Source organism: Crocodylus porosus, unplaced genomic scaffold, assembly GCF_001723895.1.
Source record: "Crocodylus porosus isolate Cpor-Errol unplaced genomic scaffold, CroPor_comp1, whole genome shotgun sequence".
Classification (NCBI taxonomy): domain Eukaryota; kingdom Metazoa; phylum Chordata; order Crocodylia; family Crocodylidae; genus Crocodylus; species Crocodylus porosus.
Genome location: NW_017728943.1, coordinates 49,784,246 through 49,804,276, shown reverse-complemented (window position 1 = coordinate 49,804,276; position 20,031 = coordinate 49,784,246). Strand labels below are relative to the sequence as shown.

Here is a 20,031-nt window from a genome sequence, read left to right as displayed (position 1 = left end):
TTTTGATGTTAGAAATGAGCAAATAAACACGATCTTTTAAAATACACAGACACCTTCATTGTCATAAGCATGCAGTTATTTACCTTCTATATGAGTAGAATGAATTAGTTTTTAAAAAATGAGTATATTTTGCATTACATATCATTAAATATTTGTTAATCAGATTTAGTCATTCATTCGTATGCATTTTCTGTTATCAAAACATGCATGTAAGTCACAGAAATTCCAGTTGTGCAAATGCTCAGTAATAATAATAAAAAAGCAAAACAAAATACACACACACACACACACACACAAGCACATTCTTTGCCAAAACAAAAAAAAAAGCATGCATGGTCAGGGTTTAAGCATTTCTTAGCAAAAATAATTACTAGGTTATTAACAACAAAACAGCCTGGCAACTATTTGAAGCAGTTTTTATTCATGCTTTTATTGGAGTCATCTTAATTTCCACCCCCCACCCCTTTTATTCCTTTGTAGCAAACATGCTTAAAAAAAATTTCTGTGGCTTAAAAAGCAGCAGAAAAAAATGAAGCATCCATGCTCTGGGTATAAAGCATCATTTTCTTGGAAAAAAAATCAAAAGCCCTTCTACATTTAACATATATCGTGCAGAAATTTCATCTCCATATTAATTACATGCAATCTCCAAGGAGACATATTTTCAATTTTTTTAAGTCATTTTTAGTAATCAGTGCAAATGCCTTTTTTATTTTGCTGTTAGACTAATGGTATCTTAAACCCTGCATGCTGCAGTGCTTAGCCTGTGCTCTGCATCGGCTGTGATAGAAGAAGCTACCTGAGAGGTTTCACAGTGCCATCTCATATCCATGTCTGCCTGGCTACCCTGCGTGCTTATAGCTTTTTTCTTAATTCTTAATGGAAATCCTAGGAAATTTAGTCCATCCTCTGAAATCAATACTGGTGACAGGAGAGCTCCCTGACTCAGTGGGAGATCAAGATGATAAATTGCCTGCGCATCAGCCCGGCCTATCAGTGCCCTGCACACAGATGGGCGAGAAAAGACACAGAGAAGGCTCCATCTGTCACGTGTCATGGGAAAGCCAATGGCTGACACACTGCTGCAGGAAGAGATGCTGCAGTTTGTTCTGCAGATTAGAAGTGCTGTGCATCACCACCAAGTACCAATCTAGCACAGTTTGGGGAGACCAGCCTGCTGCTTCTCTAATACTTGATTGCAGACGCAAAGAGATGGTGCGATTTCATGTCTGCACTGTATGATTCCATTTTATGAGGAAGACTGTCTGCATCCTTTTATGCTCTAACCTAATGAGATTAAAGCAAAGGAGGGGAGGAAGGGTGTGGGGGGCGGGTTGTAATGATTTCTCTCCTAACCGACTCTTTTACAATATTTTGATTTATTTCTCTTCAGCTGATTTGTATGCTTTTGCTTTAGATTAAATTAGCAACGTTAAACTGTGCAATTAGCATGCAGCTCTCTATATGGAACCGCCTCAGAGCCCTACAACTGTAATTATAATTTTACTTCCAAGCTATGAATGACATTTTTGTACATCACGTTTATAATGAGTATTTTTATATGATGATTCTGAAAAGACAATTATGCAATATTAGGAAAGGCATTATTATGCTCTTTTGCTAATGAGAGCTGCTAACTTTAAAAGTATTTAAGCCTCCAAAATACAAGCCTTCCGTCTCAAATATAGACAACAACAAAATGTAGAGCTGCCTTCTTTTCCAAAACCTCTAAAATTATATATATATGAATGAGATTGAAGAATTATTATATATTTGCCACATGAAACAGACTTATTTACTTTAATATTGCCCTTACTGTGAACGTGACAATAATTCTTGCATAAAGAGGGAATGCACATCTGGGCTACCATATGGAAACCTTTTCTAAAGTACATCTGCTCTCATTGATCATACTACAACAACAGATATACTGCACAGTTCTTCAAGGCATATGAAATGGTTATATCAGCCTTGACAAAGAAGGTTACTTGTTAAAATATTATGGTGTCTTGTAGCCAAAACATACACAACCAAATAAGTAAATAAACACATGAATTTGAACACCAGGCATAGTGAAAGTTACCTTTTAAAGTAACACATTTCTGAATGTATTGGCCTCTATGCAATATAAATGTTCACTTCGAGAGTTTTTGCCCTAGTATAAGGAGTCATCATGACAGCTTCAGGGGTTAATGTCATCAAGTGCCTATCACCCTCTCCGTTAGGGCTTTTTTTAGAATCACTCAAAACTACTTAGAATAATGAACCTCTGCAGTAAGAAAGAAGACAAGTGAGCTCTGGAAAAAGAAAGGTAAAATTAACTTAGTAATTACTTTAACAAAAGCTCAGAGAAGATAAGTAGGTTTGAACAACCTCCCCCTGCCCCCCCAGACATCTCTGTTTATTGTTGCTTAGTGTCGCACATTTCATTACTCACTGAGCAGTTTTTTCCCTTCTAATTTCTAGAGGAGTTAGGGAGGGGTTGTGAGATTGGTATATATAATTTAATGCAACTTCTTGTTTAAGCACAACTCTCTCTTTAATAAGAACATACCTACTCTTTAAAGCTTTCAAGTAGCAGCTGCAACTGCTCAAAACATTGCAGGATCAGGTCCATACTCTCCTCAAAAACATGATTTTAGATATGAATTTAATCAACGCTCTCACACATTAGGAATTTAGGAGCTGCAGAGCCATTTAGGGGAACTTGCAGGGCACCTTTTGTAGATGAGCCTACAAACATCACTTCATAAATCTACTGGATACAAAAAATCATAGACTTAATACAGCCATTGGATTTATGGCCCATTACAACCTGCCTGACATCTAACACACCAGACAACCTGCCTGTTAGCTGACTGCTTGTTTTCCTTTATACATTTCTTTCCCATCCCATCTCTACCCTTTGTCTTCCAAACTTCCACTCATTTGCATCTTCACAGACTTCTTGTTGACTTTAGCTTCTTTTCTACCTTGGAGAAGGCAACATCAGCAGTATCCTAATACCTAAGGAAGGGTGTTTGTACCTGAAAGCTTGCAAAGAACTTCTCCCCAACTAGTTGTCTAATAAATGTATCACATCTATCCAAAGAATCTTGCCTGCATTTATCCACATATACACATACTCATGCATTATATTGACCTTTCCCAGCTTCTAAAGTCCAGAAAAATCCAGAAAAGCATGGTATTTCTGTATATTCCCAGTACACAATAAATGCACATTTATCAGTGAAGTACCAGCTTCTTTGGACTTTGTAAGAGTAATCTTTCCAATGTCCTACTTTTAAAGCCAACTCCTTTCCTTACAAACCATGCAAAGTTGGCTGTGTATGTTCAAATATGAGTAGAAATTAGCTCATCATTTGTAGAGCATTCAATAATTTAATTAGAAGCTTGTATACCTATCTAGAGCCTTCCTCAAGCCGTGGACTGCAAAAAAAAAAAATCGCAACAATGGAGCTAGGTAGGAAAAAAGGATGAATGAATTACTATTATGGAGCACTATTGCTATTTGAATAAATCCACCGAGCTTGGGGTGAGGCCAAGGTTTTTTGCTTGAACATCTTGGGCATCTCTCATGCCAAAGGACATGCTGTGTGGCTTGTGTGCAAGTGTTGCTATTGTTAACTTGTAAACTGCCACTGGGTTCAGTTTGCCACAGGGCAGAGATTAGGGCATAGTCCCTGCCGAGTTATGCACCTCTGTGCTTTCATTTTAGTCTTCAGACAAAGCCTGAGAGCATTGTTTTGGAGAAGAAATAGAATCTGAGGAGCATGGATAGGTATATAATGGCCAAACCATAATTTTTTTCTTTCTATTTGTTTTTGTGATCTTGTTTTCTTTTAGGAAAGGCCAGCAAAAATTGGAAAGACCCACTGGACTTGGACCTCACGTATTTTGGTATCTTCTGGAAAAAAATCTCAGTGGCAAATGTTTTCTACATTTCCATTCAGGGCAAATCATGCCCTTCCTTACAAAGGACTGGAATTCCCTAGTTCCTGTGGACAGGCATATGGATCTTCCATGAATAGATGGGAGCTGGATGTGGAGTGTAGCAGGAGGAGCACCCAGCGATGAATGTTGATTTCTGCCTCACTTAGTTCATTGGATAGTGCTCCAAAAATCTGCCATGTTTCCAGGGTGTTGGTTGTAGCCATGTTGATCTAAGGACATAGGCAGACACGGTTCTTTGGGTAAATGTGAAATCTCTTATTAGACCAGCTAAATACAGTAATGCTAAGTCTCAAGAAAAAATCATGAGACTCCCAATTTCCAAGTCAAATTAACTCTGACTCATGATCTCCTGAAAGATCAAATCTCAGGATTTTTTCTTCTGGCATGTGTAGAGAGCGTCAAGCTGGTAAGTCTGTGGAGGAGCAGGGGGAGAGGGAAGGGGTGGGAGGGGGAAGACTGAGACCCCCGCAGTGAGGGAGGGAGTGCGGCAGGGGCCGGGATGAGTCATGCAACAGAGCCATGGGCGGCTGTCTGTCTGTGTGCATATATGTGTCCCTCATTCCCAAGCCACAGCCCCCCCAGCCCTGCTGCTGTCCCTCACTCCTGACCCACAGTATCCCACATCCTGCCAAGGTGTGCAGGGATCCCACTTCCCTGGGCTCCAAACCCCACGCACTTACCCACAGCCCCCCATACCTTCACAAATATCCCCCCCCCCAACACACACACACTTCAAAAATAGCATCTCATGATTTACAATTCCAGATCTCTTGATTTTTAAATTTCTCTCATGAGTTTTGACATGGTGGGGTTGGCAATACTGTAATAGGTGGAACAATTGTAATTTGCAAGCTTTTAGGCACAAGCACCTTTCTTCAGGCATAGGGAGAGTCTACTGTTTTTTCAGGAGAACACAAAACAACAGCAGACTCTCCTTATGCCTCAAGAAGGGTGTTTGTGCCCGAAAGCGTGCAAAGAACATTTCCCCCAAATATTTAGCTGTGCTAATAAAAGGTATCACATTTACCCAAAGAACCCTGTCTGCCAAAAAATCTGCTGCTCTGAGATCTCCCCTCTGGACCTTTGCAATGGGCCTGGGGCTGCCTGCACAGTGGAGTGGGGAGCTGCCCACAGGGCAAGCCACTAAGCAGAGTGTGGCCCCACAACTTGCAGCTCACATGGTGTGTGACCTCCAAGCACTGAGAAGTTGGACAGCCTTGATATAAATAATACGAAGTTAGAATGTTAACTGCAGACGTGGATTTTAAGTGGTCCAGATCTGAATAGCTTAATATGCTTTTTACACAACAATTATTAGACACATTTCTCAGTACTAAGCCTCTCATGGCCAAACTTAACTACCTGTATCACTTGAGACAAGGGTTTTTGTAGCTTCATATTATGGTGTCTCCATTAATAATAACAACATACCATCCTGTATGGTGTTAATTTAACCAGTGAATGGGTAAATGTGGTAATCTTTATCATGTGGAAGAAGGATAATAGATCTTAAGGGCAGAAGGTAGGGCAGAGGTACACTTGACAGACTAACTGAATCAGAAATACATAAGCTGTCATGTATATATTGTATATTCATAGTTTTAATATCTTTCTGTTACATTTGCCTGAAAGTGCCAATGGACGCATAGTATCAGTATCAAAGGACACCTCTTACTAGCTGCCTCACTGGTCAAACCATAAACCATATAGACCCATGATTGTCAACCAGGGTGCTGGGAGATCTTTTGAAGAACGTTGCAAGAAGTGTGAGGAGACAAGCAAGATGAGGGCAGACCTGGGCTCCAGATGTGAGGAAATAAGATAAATGTAGACTCAAGCTCTCCCTTCAAAGCCTCTCCCTCATCCTCACTGCCAGAACATAGGCACTGTAATAAATAAATTACTTTTTAAAATGGGGTGCTGCTTAATTCACAGTTATGAATGGGTGCTTCGAGTAATGAAGGGTGCCTTGAGTCTAAAAAGGTCGTGAACCACTGGTACAGACTCTGTCTGTCTTGTGTGAATTCTGTCTCATTAAAAATAGAAAGATTCACATAGTAGTTTAGCCTTCACACTTATCAGTGTTTGACCTTTACGCTTTGTGATCCATGATAATAAGGGCTCTCTCCATTCTTCTACTCATCCTCTTTCAGGGATTTTTTTTCTCATTTTTGTGTTTATTTCATGTGTACAATGCATACATCTTACCAAATAATTATACAGTTATTATAATATATAAGATTTATGAACCGGCTTTTATTCCAAAGTAAAACTATACATTCCCAATACAACAAGGCAGTTAAACAGAATGCTTAATTTAACCATAACCTCTCAGGAGTTGAAGGTTATGCACATGCTTAAATAATTTGCCAAACCAGAGTCCATGTATTCAAGAGACCAATGAAAACATGTTCACCCATGCAAGTAGTGCACAGCACATTTCATGGCACTGGGGCAAAGGACTATTTTGGCAAAGGACTTAGGAGAAAATCTATGCATTTAGAAAAAAAGTGGTAACATTTTTAACATACGCAGAGCAGAAAGGAATATCATTTTGAAAGTCACGCCTCTAAGACCTACACAGTTGACTGCATGGAATCCAGTTCAGATATGTCTGAGGAAAGAGAGATTAAGTCAAACCTGATGAGATTTGATATAAATACACATATGCTATATATATAAAGAAAGACAGGGCCAGATTCTATTTCACCTATTAGGTGTTTAAGTAAACTGAGGTGACGAAGTATGATTCATTTTCACCCAATTCAAGTCTACTTCTTTAACACTCAGTCATCTTACCCTTCAAACCAATTAGGAAAAAAAAAAACCAGGAAGAAGGAAGGGAAAACTAACTCATATTCTACATTTCAGAGATGGTTTCTTAAGGGCCAGAGCAGGTTGGAATAGATTCATAGTTAAGGACTTAAGTCCACTTCTACCATGGACAGACATGACTTTTGAAGTGTTTCAAACCTGCTGCAATTTGAAACGTTTCAGAATTGGAGTGTTTCAGCCACAGATATACATATAGCCCACTGCTGCATCCCCTGGATGGAGCACCTCAAAAGCACTAGGATGGTATGCAGTGATGTGCTCTGCAGCTGGGGAGGCAGCAGGTTTCTCGGTCCTTTGATAACTTCATTTCTGTGGATAGAATTTGTGCCTACAAAAGCTGTATCCACCTTTCAGTTGCATCTAAATTCTTGCGTCTCTAATGGCCTTGCATAAACAAAGTAGTGGGAGCAACAAATACTCCATTTTCACATAGTTAACTTCTGTGCCCACAAATATTGCAGTTTCACATTGTGTAAGATACAGCAAAGAAAGTCTAATGATTCTTAGCCTGCATAAGTATATATTTACATATGTACATGAGTGAGTATGTACAAATGGTTAAGTTAGGCATAAATACTTTACAAATTTAAGTACATTCACAAAGCTTGTACATGTCATTATAAATGTGAAAGGAATATAATTCTACCTATACACTTCCAAGTTTTTCCAAAGTAAAATGAAATTCCAGATTCAAGACTCACATCCCCCCTTTTGACCAGCTGGTCTATTTTCTCAATTACCTGCACTTCCTTGCCTGTATAATGTATTTGTCAACCTCAGGGTCACTACTACTTTTGCTGGTTATTGCTATTGTTAGCTTCATAACTTTATAACTACTTGTACAAAAATTCACTCCTAGCCAGAGAAAACTGCAATGAAAAATTTAACCTTACTTCACTGGCAAAGAACTGGGACAAGATTTGGGATGAAGTCAAATGGGCTGCTTTACTCTACCAATGGATACTTCTGCAAGATTCTGCTAAGCAAAACTAACAAACTCTGAAAAATAAATGTTCATGTCAACACCTTCCATCATCTCTATAACACTTAGCATACTCTGCACCTGTGACAAAATCACCCCCTTCTGGCAGGAAGTCTGTAATCTCACTCCCAGAGATATAACTTTTCCATCTCACTGTCAACAAGACTGTGCCTATCAGGCTTGCATGGAGATACCTCTATTCTCATATATCTTAGGAAGAACAGCCTTGACAGTGATAGAAATCATTAAAAGAAAAGCTGTATACCACTGGTCTTCTTTAACCAAATAGAAGCAGGAGACTTGCTCTGGGGAGAAAAAAAAAAAACCTCTCAAGATACCATAATTTGGATCATATCATAGTCTTATTTGGAGCTAACAGATGACAACTTACTTTGGTTCTGACATCCTTCCTGCCAAGGAATACATAAAACAGTTCACTAGCTAGGCATTCATATTTTATTTATTTTTCTCTTTTCCTCTTATCTATTCATCTTTCCTCCTACCTTCCTATTTTTTTCTTTCTTTCTCCTTCTTTATTACTAAGTAAACCTAATATGCCTGGTTAATTAACTTGCCAGACAGCCCTAAATACAATATACAGGAATACTGGATGGTACACAGTTATTGTATTAATTACATAACACATATTTATTTTGTTTCAGTTCCTTGCATAAATTACATTTCTTATCCTTTTCTGATTCTTCACGCTTGACTAGGTTAACAATAAGTACTCATTTGCAAGCAATATATTACTTAAATAGTAGCAACTGCTAATGTTACATGTAACAAAATCTATGTCTGGCTCTTTGGAATCAGATCAGCAAGCTTTGTATTTTGTATCCGTGAAATATCCTTGTAAACATTTTCTGTATAAAATAAAATGTGGGGTGAATCTGATTGGCTTTCAAGTACTATAAGCTCCCTCGGTGTCCTAAAGCTAGAGACAGAAATTACACATAAACCAGTATAAGCAATTGGAAACTAGTTTAAACCTGTAACAGAACAGACGATCAGTACTCACTGACTGGTTTTAAAATGGCCAAACCTAGTTTAAGATAGACCTGGATAGATGTAGTATCAGACATAACTAATTTAGATTAAACTGGTCTATCGAACTTCTGTCCAAGATCCCCTCCCAACACAAAGTTAGGTCTCAGTCCCCCAGCATCCCAGGATGCTTTGTACCTCCCCCGCAACCCCACCCCCCTTGCAAGACAGCCTGCTGGAACACGATTCACATTTTGTTGCTCTTGCTCAAGCCTAGCACCTAGCTGGCCCTGTCCCTTAGGCTGTCACAGAGCTGTCCCAAGTCAGAAGGAGGGAACAGTTCCCCCAGCTAGTGCCCCCAGAGCATCTGCTCATGTAGGGAAGCTGCTACCTTCAGAGGCTTCCCCTGCCCTGGGGTCCCCCAGAGGTTTCCTCCACCCTTATGCCTGGGGTAGCCCAGGAAGCCAAGGCGAATCCTCTCCCCACCACCACCATCAGTGTGACTGCTTAGCTCTGCCACTGCCACAGCCGAGAAGGAGAAGAAGTCCCTGGGGCTTGATGCCTATGGCTGCCCAGCCTGAGAGACTGCTTCACTGTCCCACCTGTGGCAGGAGCTGAGCCAAATAGCTATACTGAGCTTGGCTCTTTGGGGCAGAGCAGCCCCAGGATAGGGGAAGTCCCCTAAGGCTGGGGTTCCCCTGTGCCCTCATGCCCATCTGCATGGGCAGGGATCCAGCCTGGGGGACTCCTCCCATCTCCCACCTGCTGGGAGAGCTGAGCAGCAGCCAGACTACACCAGAGAAGGGAGGGAGGGGGATTTCCCTTAGCTCCCCGGGGCAGGGCAGACCAGGGCTTGGGGGACCCTAGGTCCAGCTGACGGAAACCCCCTGAGGTATAGACTCCCTCAACTGGGCTGACACCTGGACAGCGTGCTCCTCAACCTGCTGTGGAGGGACAGCGGGGGGGGATGTGCTGGGCAGCCAATAGGGGATGGCCCCAATTGGCTGGTCTTGCTGTGGCCAGCAGGTTGGGAGGTATGCTGTAGCTCCCAACTCTGTCTTCTGGCCTGGGCCAGTGCAGGCATCTGGCTGCTTTTCCCAGCTGAAAAGTGAATGTCAGATAAGTTTGTTATCGGTCCAAGCTATGCAGCTTATAGAAACCTGTGAAGATTGAATTGATTCTGCTTCGGGCTTTTTGACTATCCATATTTAGTCTAAAGAATTAGAGGCAAGCACCTAAATATTATAAAAAAGCTAAAATTAAAAGTTGTTCTAGCCCTAATGTTAATGCTTAAAGCTGACCATCTGCAGAAGAAATCTTGCTAATAAGTAGATCAAATTTACAAAGGAGCCATAAAGTAGAGACAATCTGAAAGTCTCTACTTTATGAGCGTGGGGAGCAGGGAAAGATAAATAATCCTCCAGTGGAGAAATTAAAGATAATTTGTGACAAAATCACAAAACAGCATTCCAAGCCTCTGGAGGTATTATGCCTATTCCTCATTAATTAAAGATAATCCAGAATTACAATTATTTGCAAATTATTTGCAAAGATTCATTACATTTTTGTATCTCCATAAAGATGCCAATTTTCACAGGCAAAAATCCTTCAACTCCAGAAGTCTATTACATAAAGACAGGATTTATTGGCTCAAGTCCAGATTCAAACAGGGATATTGTCACTGCTAGGGTGATACTGTGTATTATCTCATTAAAATTTAGCTGTGTACCTGGAACCATGATTCACAAATCCAAAGTAGGTTTATATATATGTAGTATACTTACTAATCCTACTAGCAGCATCCTGACACACACTGCATTGATCAGAATGGGTGACCTCAAACTAGAAGCAGTGTAGCCACTTTCACAAAGCACCTGGTATTGGCTAATTGATACTACTGAGCAAGAGTGCCAAGTAGCCGGCTTGTGAGGTTGTAATTCCATGCTTCCACTTCAGGGGGCAACGTGCTTGGTGAAGTGCGGCATGTTTGATGGCACCACCATGAAGAATGGAAAGTTAACCAAAGTTACAGAATGCAAAGTGAACATAACTTAGGTCAGTATACCCTGAAGGAATGATTTAAGTACCTTGGGGTCCAGTTTCACAACAGCCAGCATAGCAAGAGGTGGAAAGCCCTGACCACCGAAGAGGAAGTGGGGAAGAATGGGCTATGTCTGCAATCTTACTTCACTTCCAGGCTTAAGTGGCAGTTAGATGAATCCCTGCAACCTCAAATTATGCATTTTGATTAATATGAGATTCTTAATCTGAATCCCACACAGGGGTTGCCTGTGCTATTTGTGGCACTTATGCCACAGGTTGGATAGCCAGGAAGTGGGAAAACTTGAAATCTAGTACTTCCTTGTCTGGACTCTCTTTCTCACTGCTCAGGAAAGTGTTCTTACCATAAGGCCAGACTAGGCTCAGGGCAACCTTTGCCTTTCTTGATGAAGCCATCCCATTAAGTAGCCAAGATTCATTAAGCCAAAAGAAGACCAAGCAAGGGGGAGGCTTACTCTATAGCTCAGTGGGTGCATCTACACATGAAGATGCATCTACACTTTACTGCAGAGCTGACTAATTGAGTACAGGTTTCCCTCTCTTTATGATGTACATGTGTTCCTGGAAAACAGCATATAACTCAAATTTGCATAAAGATAAATCATTTTACAATGTAACAAATAGGGATATGTTCCAAGTCCTTAACTGTACTGACCCCCCACTCATTTCTACCACTTTCATAAGAAAATTTTGGTACTCACAAACAGCAGACAGTACACACAAGCAAGGTTCCCTCTAGGGTGCGTGTGTGGGTGGCCACACACAACTAAAAGTCTGGCCACGCACAGATTTTTCAAGGCTGCACACTGGGAGAGGAGCTGAAGGTAAGCTCTGAGGCAAGGCGGGAGTGGGAGTGGGAACCTGGCATGGGCTTCACCAACTCTGGGGAACTGCTCCACTCCCCCATATCGCCTCAGAGAGCAAGGAGGCATGCAGCGTCAGGGCTGAGGAGTGGAGCAGTTCCCTGGAGCCAGCGGAGCCCATGGAGCAGTTCCCTGGAGTTGGTGGAGCCTCACTCAGGGCAGGCAGTGGCTCCTCCCCAAGGTGAGACAAGGCAGGGATGGAGGCAGGGCCTGGTGTGGGCTCCAGGAAACTGATCCACAGGCTCTGCTGGCTCCAGGGAAGTGCTCCACTCCCTGGACCTGACACCACGTGCCTCCTCTCTCCCTGAGGCAATGCAGGGGAGTGGAGCAGTTCCCTGGAGCTGGCGCACCCTGTGCCAGCCTCCAGCCCCCACTTCCTGCCCCAGGTGAGGAGTGAAGAGCTTACCTTTAGTCAGTGTCTCACACTGCACCAGAAAGGGGAGGTGGGACCAAAGCAGCGCACTCACAGACCGAAGCGGCACGCCCACAGACTGCTACTCCTTAGAGGGAATGTTGCATATAAGCACAGGGCGCTACCTGGGATGGCAAATAGAGAAACTCATGTCACAGACAATGAGTGAGGAGCACAGATCCACACAGGAGTCTATATTTTGGTGCGTCACCCCCACAGTGCACTGCACAAAGCAGCTGACTGTGGGCATTCATCACACAAATTGTATTCCATTGATTTCACTGAGAACAGGATCAAGCCCTTTGTTTATTACCTCTTAGAGATCAGAAGGGATGGTGAGCTCAAATAAGCCTAAATCTAAGTGAAAAAATATGAGATCATTTGCATTGAATTTCCAAGGTTCAGAAGGTTGTAAACCCCAATGACCTGACAAGTTGAAAAGACTGAATGCTTTTTAACAAGCCTGAGATCCTTTATGAAAATTAATAGTTCATAGATTCATAGACATTAGGGTCAGAAGGGACCTCAATAGATAACCGAGTCCAACCCCCTGCACAGACAGGAAAGAGTGCTGGGTTCAGATGACCCCAGCCAGATGCCTATCTAACCTCCTCTTGAAGACCCCCAGGGCAGGGGAGAGCACCACCTCCCTTGGGAGCCCATTCCAGATTTTGGCCACTCTAACTGTGAAGAAGTTCTTCCTAATGTCCAGTCTAAATCTGCTCTCTGCTAGCTTATGGCCATTATTTTTGTGACCCCCAGGGGCGCATTGATGAGTAAAGCCTCACCAATTCCCTTCTGCACCCACACGATGAATTTATAGGCAGCCACAAGGTCGACTCTCAACCTTCTCCTGAGGAGGTTGAAGAGGTCCAGGTGCCCCAGTCTGTCCTTGTAGGGCTTGGTCTGCAAGCCCTTAACCATATGAGTGGCCCTTCTTTGGACCCTCTCTAGGTTGTCCACATCCCTCTTAAAGTGTGGCACCCAAAACTGGACACAGTATTCCAACTGCGGTCTGACCAGTGCCCGATAGAGGGGAAGTATTACCTCCTTGGTTCTGTTTGTCATGCATCTGCTGATGCACGGTAAAGTGCAGTTAGCTTTGCTGATGACTTCATCACTCTGACGACTCATGTTCATCTTGGACTAGGACTCTGAGATCCCTTTCTGTTTCCGTGCTGCCAAGCAGGTCATTTCCTAGGCAGTAGGTGTGCTGGACATTTTTCTTCCCTAGGTGCAGCACTTTACATTTCTCCTTGCTAAATCGCATTCTATTGTTTTCTACCCATTTATCCAACTGGTTCAGGTCTGCCTGTAGTTGTTTTCTGCCCTCTGGTATGTCCACTTCTCCCCACAGTTTTGTATCATCCACAGACTTGGATAGAGAACACTTCACTCCCGCGTCCAAGTCACTGATGAAGACATTGAAGAGTATTGGTCCTGCGGGACCCCACTGCCCATGTACTTCCAGGTCAATACTGACCCGTCCACCACCACTCTCTGGGTACAACCCTCTAGCCAATTTGTCACCCACTGGACTGTGTAATCAACCAAGTCACAGCCTCTTAATTTGTTCACCAGTATGGAGTGGGATATGGTATCGAAGGCCTTCCTGAAGTCTAAATAAATGATATCTACCCCTTCTCCTGCATCTAAGTGCTTTGTAACCTGGTTATAAAAAGAGACTAGATTAGCCAGGCATGATCTACCTGCTATGAATCCGTGCTGGTTTCCCCTCAGCATAATTTTTCCTGCTGGGCTCTCACTTATATGAGCCTTAATAATCTTTTCAAAGACTTTGCCAAGGATGGAGGTGAGACTGATTGGCCTACAGGTGCCTGGATCCTCCTTCCTCCCTTTCTTGAAAATAGGGACCACATTGGCCCTTTTCCAGTCCTCCGGGACCTGGCCCATGTTCCATGAGTACTCAAATATTCTTGCCAGTAGCTGTGCAATGACATCAGCCAGTGACTTCAGTACCCTCGGATGGAGCTTATCCGGGTCTACCGACTTAAATGCATCCAGTCTTTTCAAGTGACTCTGCAACATCTCAGGGTCAACACTTGGTAGTCTGGCACCGAGCTGTTGTCTCTCTACGATCCCATTGTGAGACTTGTCTTGCCCCTTGTTTAGGAATACTGAGACAAAGAACTCCTTGAGGAATTCAGCCTTGTCCCCCCCTGTCTGTCACCAAATGCTTTTGCCCATTCAGTAGTGGTCCTATACTGCCCTGGGACTTCCTTTTACTCCCTATATATCTGAAAAACAATTTTTTGTTATCCTTAACTTGGGAAGCCATCCTCAGCTACATGGTAGCTATGGTCTCTAACTGCCTCCCTACAACTGCAAGCTGTGGAGGCATACTCCTCTTTAGTAATCTCTCCCTGTTTCCACTGCTTATATGCCCCTCTTTTTGCCTTTAGGCTGCTCTGGATTTCTCTGGTCAGCCAAGGAAGCCTCTTGGCCCCTTTCCCCCGCATCAGGATCGTCTCCTTCTGTGTCCAAAATTCTCTCCTTCTGAGGACATCTGAAACACTCTCTGAATCCCTTCACCAAGCCTCCTGCATCCTTAAGGTGTGTTTGCTGTGAATTTCAAGTGATCCAGAAGAAACCAAGAGTGCATGAAAACCAAAGTCCTGCTGGGAGGAGGAGTGGCCTGTCTTGTTTTAAATATGCTCCTGTAAGTTGTTGCTATAAAAAAAAATACTAGGGGTGCACCTATAAAGAATTGTTGGGACAATACCGATGGCTGATTTTTAATGAGCCATATCAGCCAATACTGATTCGATTCCGATATGCAGCTGTGCAGTATGGAGAGTGGCTGGTAAATCTGTTTTGGGGGAAGTGACAGAGCAAGGCAAAGAGCCGCAAGCAGCTCACCCAGGAGGTGTGTGTTGGGGGGGGCACAGCTCCTGCTGCTGCGCGCACCCTGGATCTGCGAGTCGGGTAGGGTGGGCTGCCACTACAGGGTGGGGCTGGGCTGGGCTGAGGCTGTGCTTGGGGCAAGCAGTAGAACCACTAGGCGGGGGATACAGGGAGCTACAGGCAGCAGCCACCCCAAAATTTGCTGTAGCCCCCCCAACTCTCCCTTTCAGCACAGCCCCAGCCCAGCTCCCCTGCCAGTAAGAGCCCGGCACCACCCCAGCCCCAGCCCACAGTGGCAGCCCACTCTGCCCCACGTGCAGGTTCCAATGCACTTGCCCCATGCCCTCCCAGGGTGCGCACAGCAGTGAGACCCCCCACCCCGCACCCGCTGGATGAGCCACTTGTGGATCCATCCCACACCCTGCCTCAGCTGCACAGCACTTGCCCCTGAACCTGCCTCAGCCCTCCCTCCCTCATTGCTAAGGCCACAATCTGCCCTCCCCCCCATGCCCCTTCCCTCACAAAAGACTGATCAGCTGGACCCGGCTGCTCTCCATGTTGTGATCCTGGCCATTTGCATGCTGCGCTGTGGCTGCATGCATGCACAGGGCGTTTATTGGTGACATCAGCCAAAAAAAGCCAACTGCTGATACAGTCAGTTTTTCTTATACCGGTGCCGATCTGATATGGGGCCGATCTGATGTATCAGTGTATACACCTCTAAAAAAATGCCATTCACATTTTTCAGAATAAAATAAGTCCAACAGAAGAGATGCCCTTCATTTCTCTCTCTGTCTGAATAAATTGGGATATGAGTAAACAATTGCAGTTGGTGAACAGAGCAGATATTTTGCCATCTCACATGTCCATCTAATTTACTATTGACATTTGGTAATATGGTTATATATTTCAAGCATGTTTTGAGTTTATGGGCTAAATTTCATACATGTTTATAGCCTAAGTAAACCCTGTGATTTCTGGCGCTGTATAAGAGTGCATCAAAGGGAAGATTTTACCCCTTCATGTCATCCTCCAATGTGAACAGAAGGAGCAACTGCACATGTCTAAATTTATGAGATGAAACAAAGCTGTTATCCCAGGCAGCAGCTGTGATTGTTACAGGAAAAAAATAAGAAAAGTTAGGGAAAAGGAGTTCACCATCTCTCCACCTCCCCCCAACCATATGACTTTGCCTTGCTGTATTGGAGACCTCTTCAGCAGTTGAAGAATATTCTGTTGCAATTTCACATGTATAAACATATTTAAATCTAAAACTAACAGAGCAGAGAAGATAATATACAGATTTTGATTGATCTGGATCTTCAGTTTTATAAAATCCTGCTGTTTCCAAAAAGATTGCTATAAGTGTATTATTTGTTCCATTTAAAAATCCAGCTTTTTCAGAGACACCCACATAACAACATAGAACCAAATGCATAAATACATTAATTTTTGGCCTTGCTGCATTTTGCAGAGTGGGAGGATAAGGAAAAAATATTAGAGAGTAAAACCTTCCTTCTAAATTAAAGGTTACGTATCCTAATAAATAATTTCTTTGCCTGTTAGTAAACGGTTCCATTATCGACTAATGTGGAGAGGCCCACAGAGACTGGGTGTCTACCACTGCCTCTTAATCAGAAAACTGTTTTGACTGTTCTGTCAGGTAAACAGCACAGCCTGAAATGTGTCTCTTTTCTAAGCTCTGCAGAAAAAATAAAATAGCTATGAATGAACACACACACGTACACACAAAGGCCATGATTTAAAGCTGACTGTTCATCTAACAGTGGTTCTTTGACTGAAGATACAGTGGTTAGCCTGTGACTGCAGTAGTGCTAAGAACTTCTTTGGTTCTGTCAGCTGGGACCTACACAAAAATAAGAGTTTATGCAGAATACTGATTCAGACAGAGGCAGCAAAAGGAAGCTCAGTCTACTGTATGCTGACAAACATAAGACTATTAAGAAAGAAGCCAGCTAACAAAGAGCTAATTAATGGCTGTTACTGTTAGCTAGTTAACACAGACCTCCAATTACAGGCCAGAAAGTGCACTGCAAAACTAATACAGAGATTCACATTTAACAGGCAACATCTTGCTGCAAATTTCAAGCTCCAGGCCTGGGGAAATCTGAGTTAACCAACTGGCTGACAAGACAGTCAGATTGCAGTTCATGGAGCTCCTCTTCTCCCTTCCTGACAGAAGTAAAGTTTGAAATGGAGGGGATTGTTTTACCACAAAATGAAAACAGACAAACAACGAGAGACGCATAAACCAAGCTACATTCAAATCCACCTGGGGCTGAGAAAAAGCAGCAACGGGAAGAAATAGAATCCTTTCTGAAAGAGAAGCTAACAGGTTCTGGCATGGCATAGCGAAGAAGGAAATGCAGTTGTTCCCAAATACTTGAGCAACTGTTGTGGGGGGTGGAAGAAGGGAATGCAGGGGGAGGAAGGGCAGATGTCTAATAGTCAGACAGAGATTTCATCTTCAGAGATGGCACCAGCCTAGCTCCTGGATGCAACATCTCTATATAAAAGAACCTCATATGACTGTATTTTGTTTTCCAGTTCAGAGGTCCTTTTACTTAGATATTCCAGTGAAAAAACACACTGAAGATCAGAATGACTTTGAGAACGGAGCATCTGATACAAAGTCCGCGGAAGCTAATGAAAAGACTTCACTAGGCCTTGGTTCAGGTGCTGGGGTGAAATCTTGACCCCACAAAAGTCAATATGGAATTTTTAACTGATTGTAAGAATGGCATTTTATGTTTTACTTAGTCCATACTAAATCTGTGATCTAGGAGCAAATATACATATATATTTTCTTTCTGAGACACGCCAGAAATCTGGTGTGTCCAAACAACTCAATTAATCAAGTTTGCTTTGCACACAAGCTGACGTGCACCATGCTGCATCATATGCAGTTGCATAAGCAGCAAAATGCACACTAGTGTGCAGAGAATGGAGGCAATGCACTTCTAAACTAACACCTTCGAAGTGTCTTAGTTCAAAAGCAAACCAGTTCCATTTTCTGCACACTGATACACATTTTGTCGCTTATACAACTGTATGTGCTGCAGCACCAGGCACTTTTGTGTGGTGCATACAGGTATGAAATGCCCTGTGTCAAAGTTGGAATGTGCCATGAGCAGTGACATGTTAAAGGTTAATACTGTTTCTTATCTGCACAGCTCTGACTTGCCTTTAGACAGCTGGTGAGCTAGAAGCCAGGATACCTGGGTTCCATCCATGCTCTGGGGGTCAAGGTGGGAGTGGTGCATCCTGGGATGCTGAAAGACTGCAGATGGTTTCTTTTAGGCCTGGGAAGCAGACTGAAGTTACCCTAAAGCAAGCCAGGTAGTATGGCCCAGAGATGGCCCTTACCAGAAGTGGCATAATTTTTGAGACTCTCGAAAGACACTTAGCACAAGTTTAATAAGCTTTGATGTGCAGGTGTTTACATTTTAAGTGCCCTTAATATGCTCTAAGTGCAATGTATAACTTCATCCTTAATTGACTGAGTTCAGTTTCAAACCTTTAAAAAAAAAAAAAAGAAGCCTTAACTGTGGCCCTTGCTTTTCGAACCAATTTTTTGGGGTACAGTTATTTATGGGTGCAAACATGCTTTTGCCTACTATTACTGTTGCCATTAACAATTTAGGACTTTTACAGATGATACAAGCAATGAAGAAGATGACAATCGCCTCATCTTCTATTGGAACGCTGTAGCAGTTACGCCAGCAGAAAATTCTTTGGAGTCTCCCTAAATTAGCAAACTCTCCAGCTGCTATAGCAACAGCTATTTTCTGGCCAGTTCCACCCAAACCTGACTTTGTAAAAACACTCTGTGGTCCATCTCTTAGCTTTGGGTTTGGCCTGTTTTGTGTTGCTACCAAAATAGTTTGCATATTATTCAGGACCCCTGTCTCTACCTGTGTAAACTGGCATAGATCGTCAGACAGCTTGCTTTGCAGTATATGTTCATTTCATGTGCTTTCTACTGTTCATTATTTAGACTATAAGTAGACCAGTGCATGAGATCATGTTGATTCAACTCTAATAGGAATCAATGGAAAGCCCTGGTAAAGATCTTAGGATTTAAAAAATTAGGTTAAAATATTCATATACAGCAGCAGTGGATCTCTAAGGATTTGATTACATTTTTCTAGGTAATCACATAGGGTTATTTGAAATGCCCAGTATTGAGAAGTTAGACCTTCAAAAGGAAGTAAAGTGAAAGATTCACAGGAAAAAAAATGGAGAACCTGGGGGTGCATTCAGCCATTCACCACTCCTGGGAGCCAAGCGGGGAAACCAGTGTAAGTAACTCAGAGTGGGGAGAGGGGTGGTTGAGACTGGGGAGGCGGGAGGGAGTATGGGGGACAGTTGGTGAGATTGAGGGGGGCTGGCAGGTCCCCAGGGGTGGAAAATAGCTTAGTCAGGGTTGGGGGGAGCTGGGACAAGTGGCTGGGCTTTCCCAGGCCCAAGAATACTCTGTGAATGTGTACAGGCTTTCACAAGATTGGACTGACCCTTTCTTAGATCAGGTTAAGCCAGGGGTTGTCAGCTGGTGGTATGCATACCCCCAGGGCAACTTTGAAAGGCCATAGGGGGTATGTGCAGGTGGGTGGGGATGGAGTGCACCCCGGGGCATGGCAGTGCTGTCTCCCCTGGTGCATTCCCAGTTTGCCTCTAATCTGGGAGAGGGTATGGAGGAGGGGAGGTGTGCACTGGGTGCTGCTAGCCCCACAGAGTACACTGTAGAGCCTCCCCCCAATATCAGCTTGCTCTCCTCCACCCTCTTCCTGGTGAACAGCAAGGGTCTGAATGGCTGGAGGGGTGGGGGCACAGCGTGCTGTATTGAGGCCCATCAGCAGCACACGGAGAAAACCACTGCAGATGCAGCAGCGGCAGTGCCAGTGGTGCGGGGCTGTGAATGGTGATGCCAGCAGTGGCCACTGCATGTGAGCCCCCCCCCCAGCACTGCTGCTATGCACACCCCTAAGAGGGCATGTGGTGTGTGTGCCCATGAATCTGTGTGGGCTGCTGCTGCAGGCCGGAACCAGGGC

The 20,031-nt window shown here is 43.4% G+C and overlaps 1 protein-coding gene across 28 annotated transcripts in view; it reads right to left on the bottom strand.

The window, feature by feature from the left end:
• The window catches only part of NRXN1 (neurexin 1), a 1,194,206-nt gene that overhangs the window by 86,614 nt on the left and 1,087,561 nt on the right, over positions 1-20,031 (bottom strand). The window contains exon 1 of one of the 28 annotated variants that reach the window (XM_019549336.1): positions 800-893. The exons of the other annotated variants lie outside the window; for them this stretch is intronic. Within the exon in view, the coding sequence (XP_019404881.1) occupies positions 800-832 (33 nt within the window). The 5' untranslated portion in view covers positions 833-893. Of the gene's footprint in view, positions 1-799; positions 894-20,031 lie in introns of those variants that run through there. 28 annotated transcript variants of the gene reach the window in all.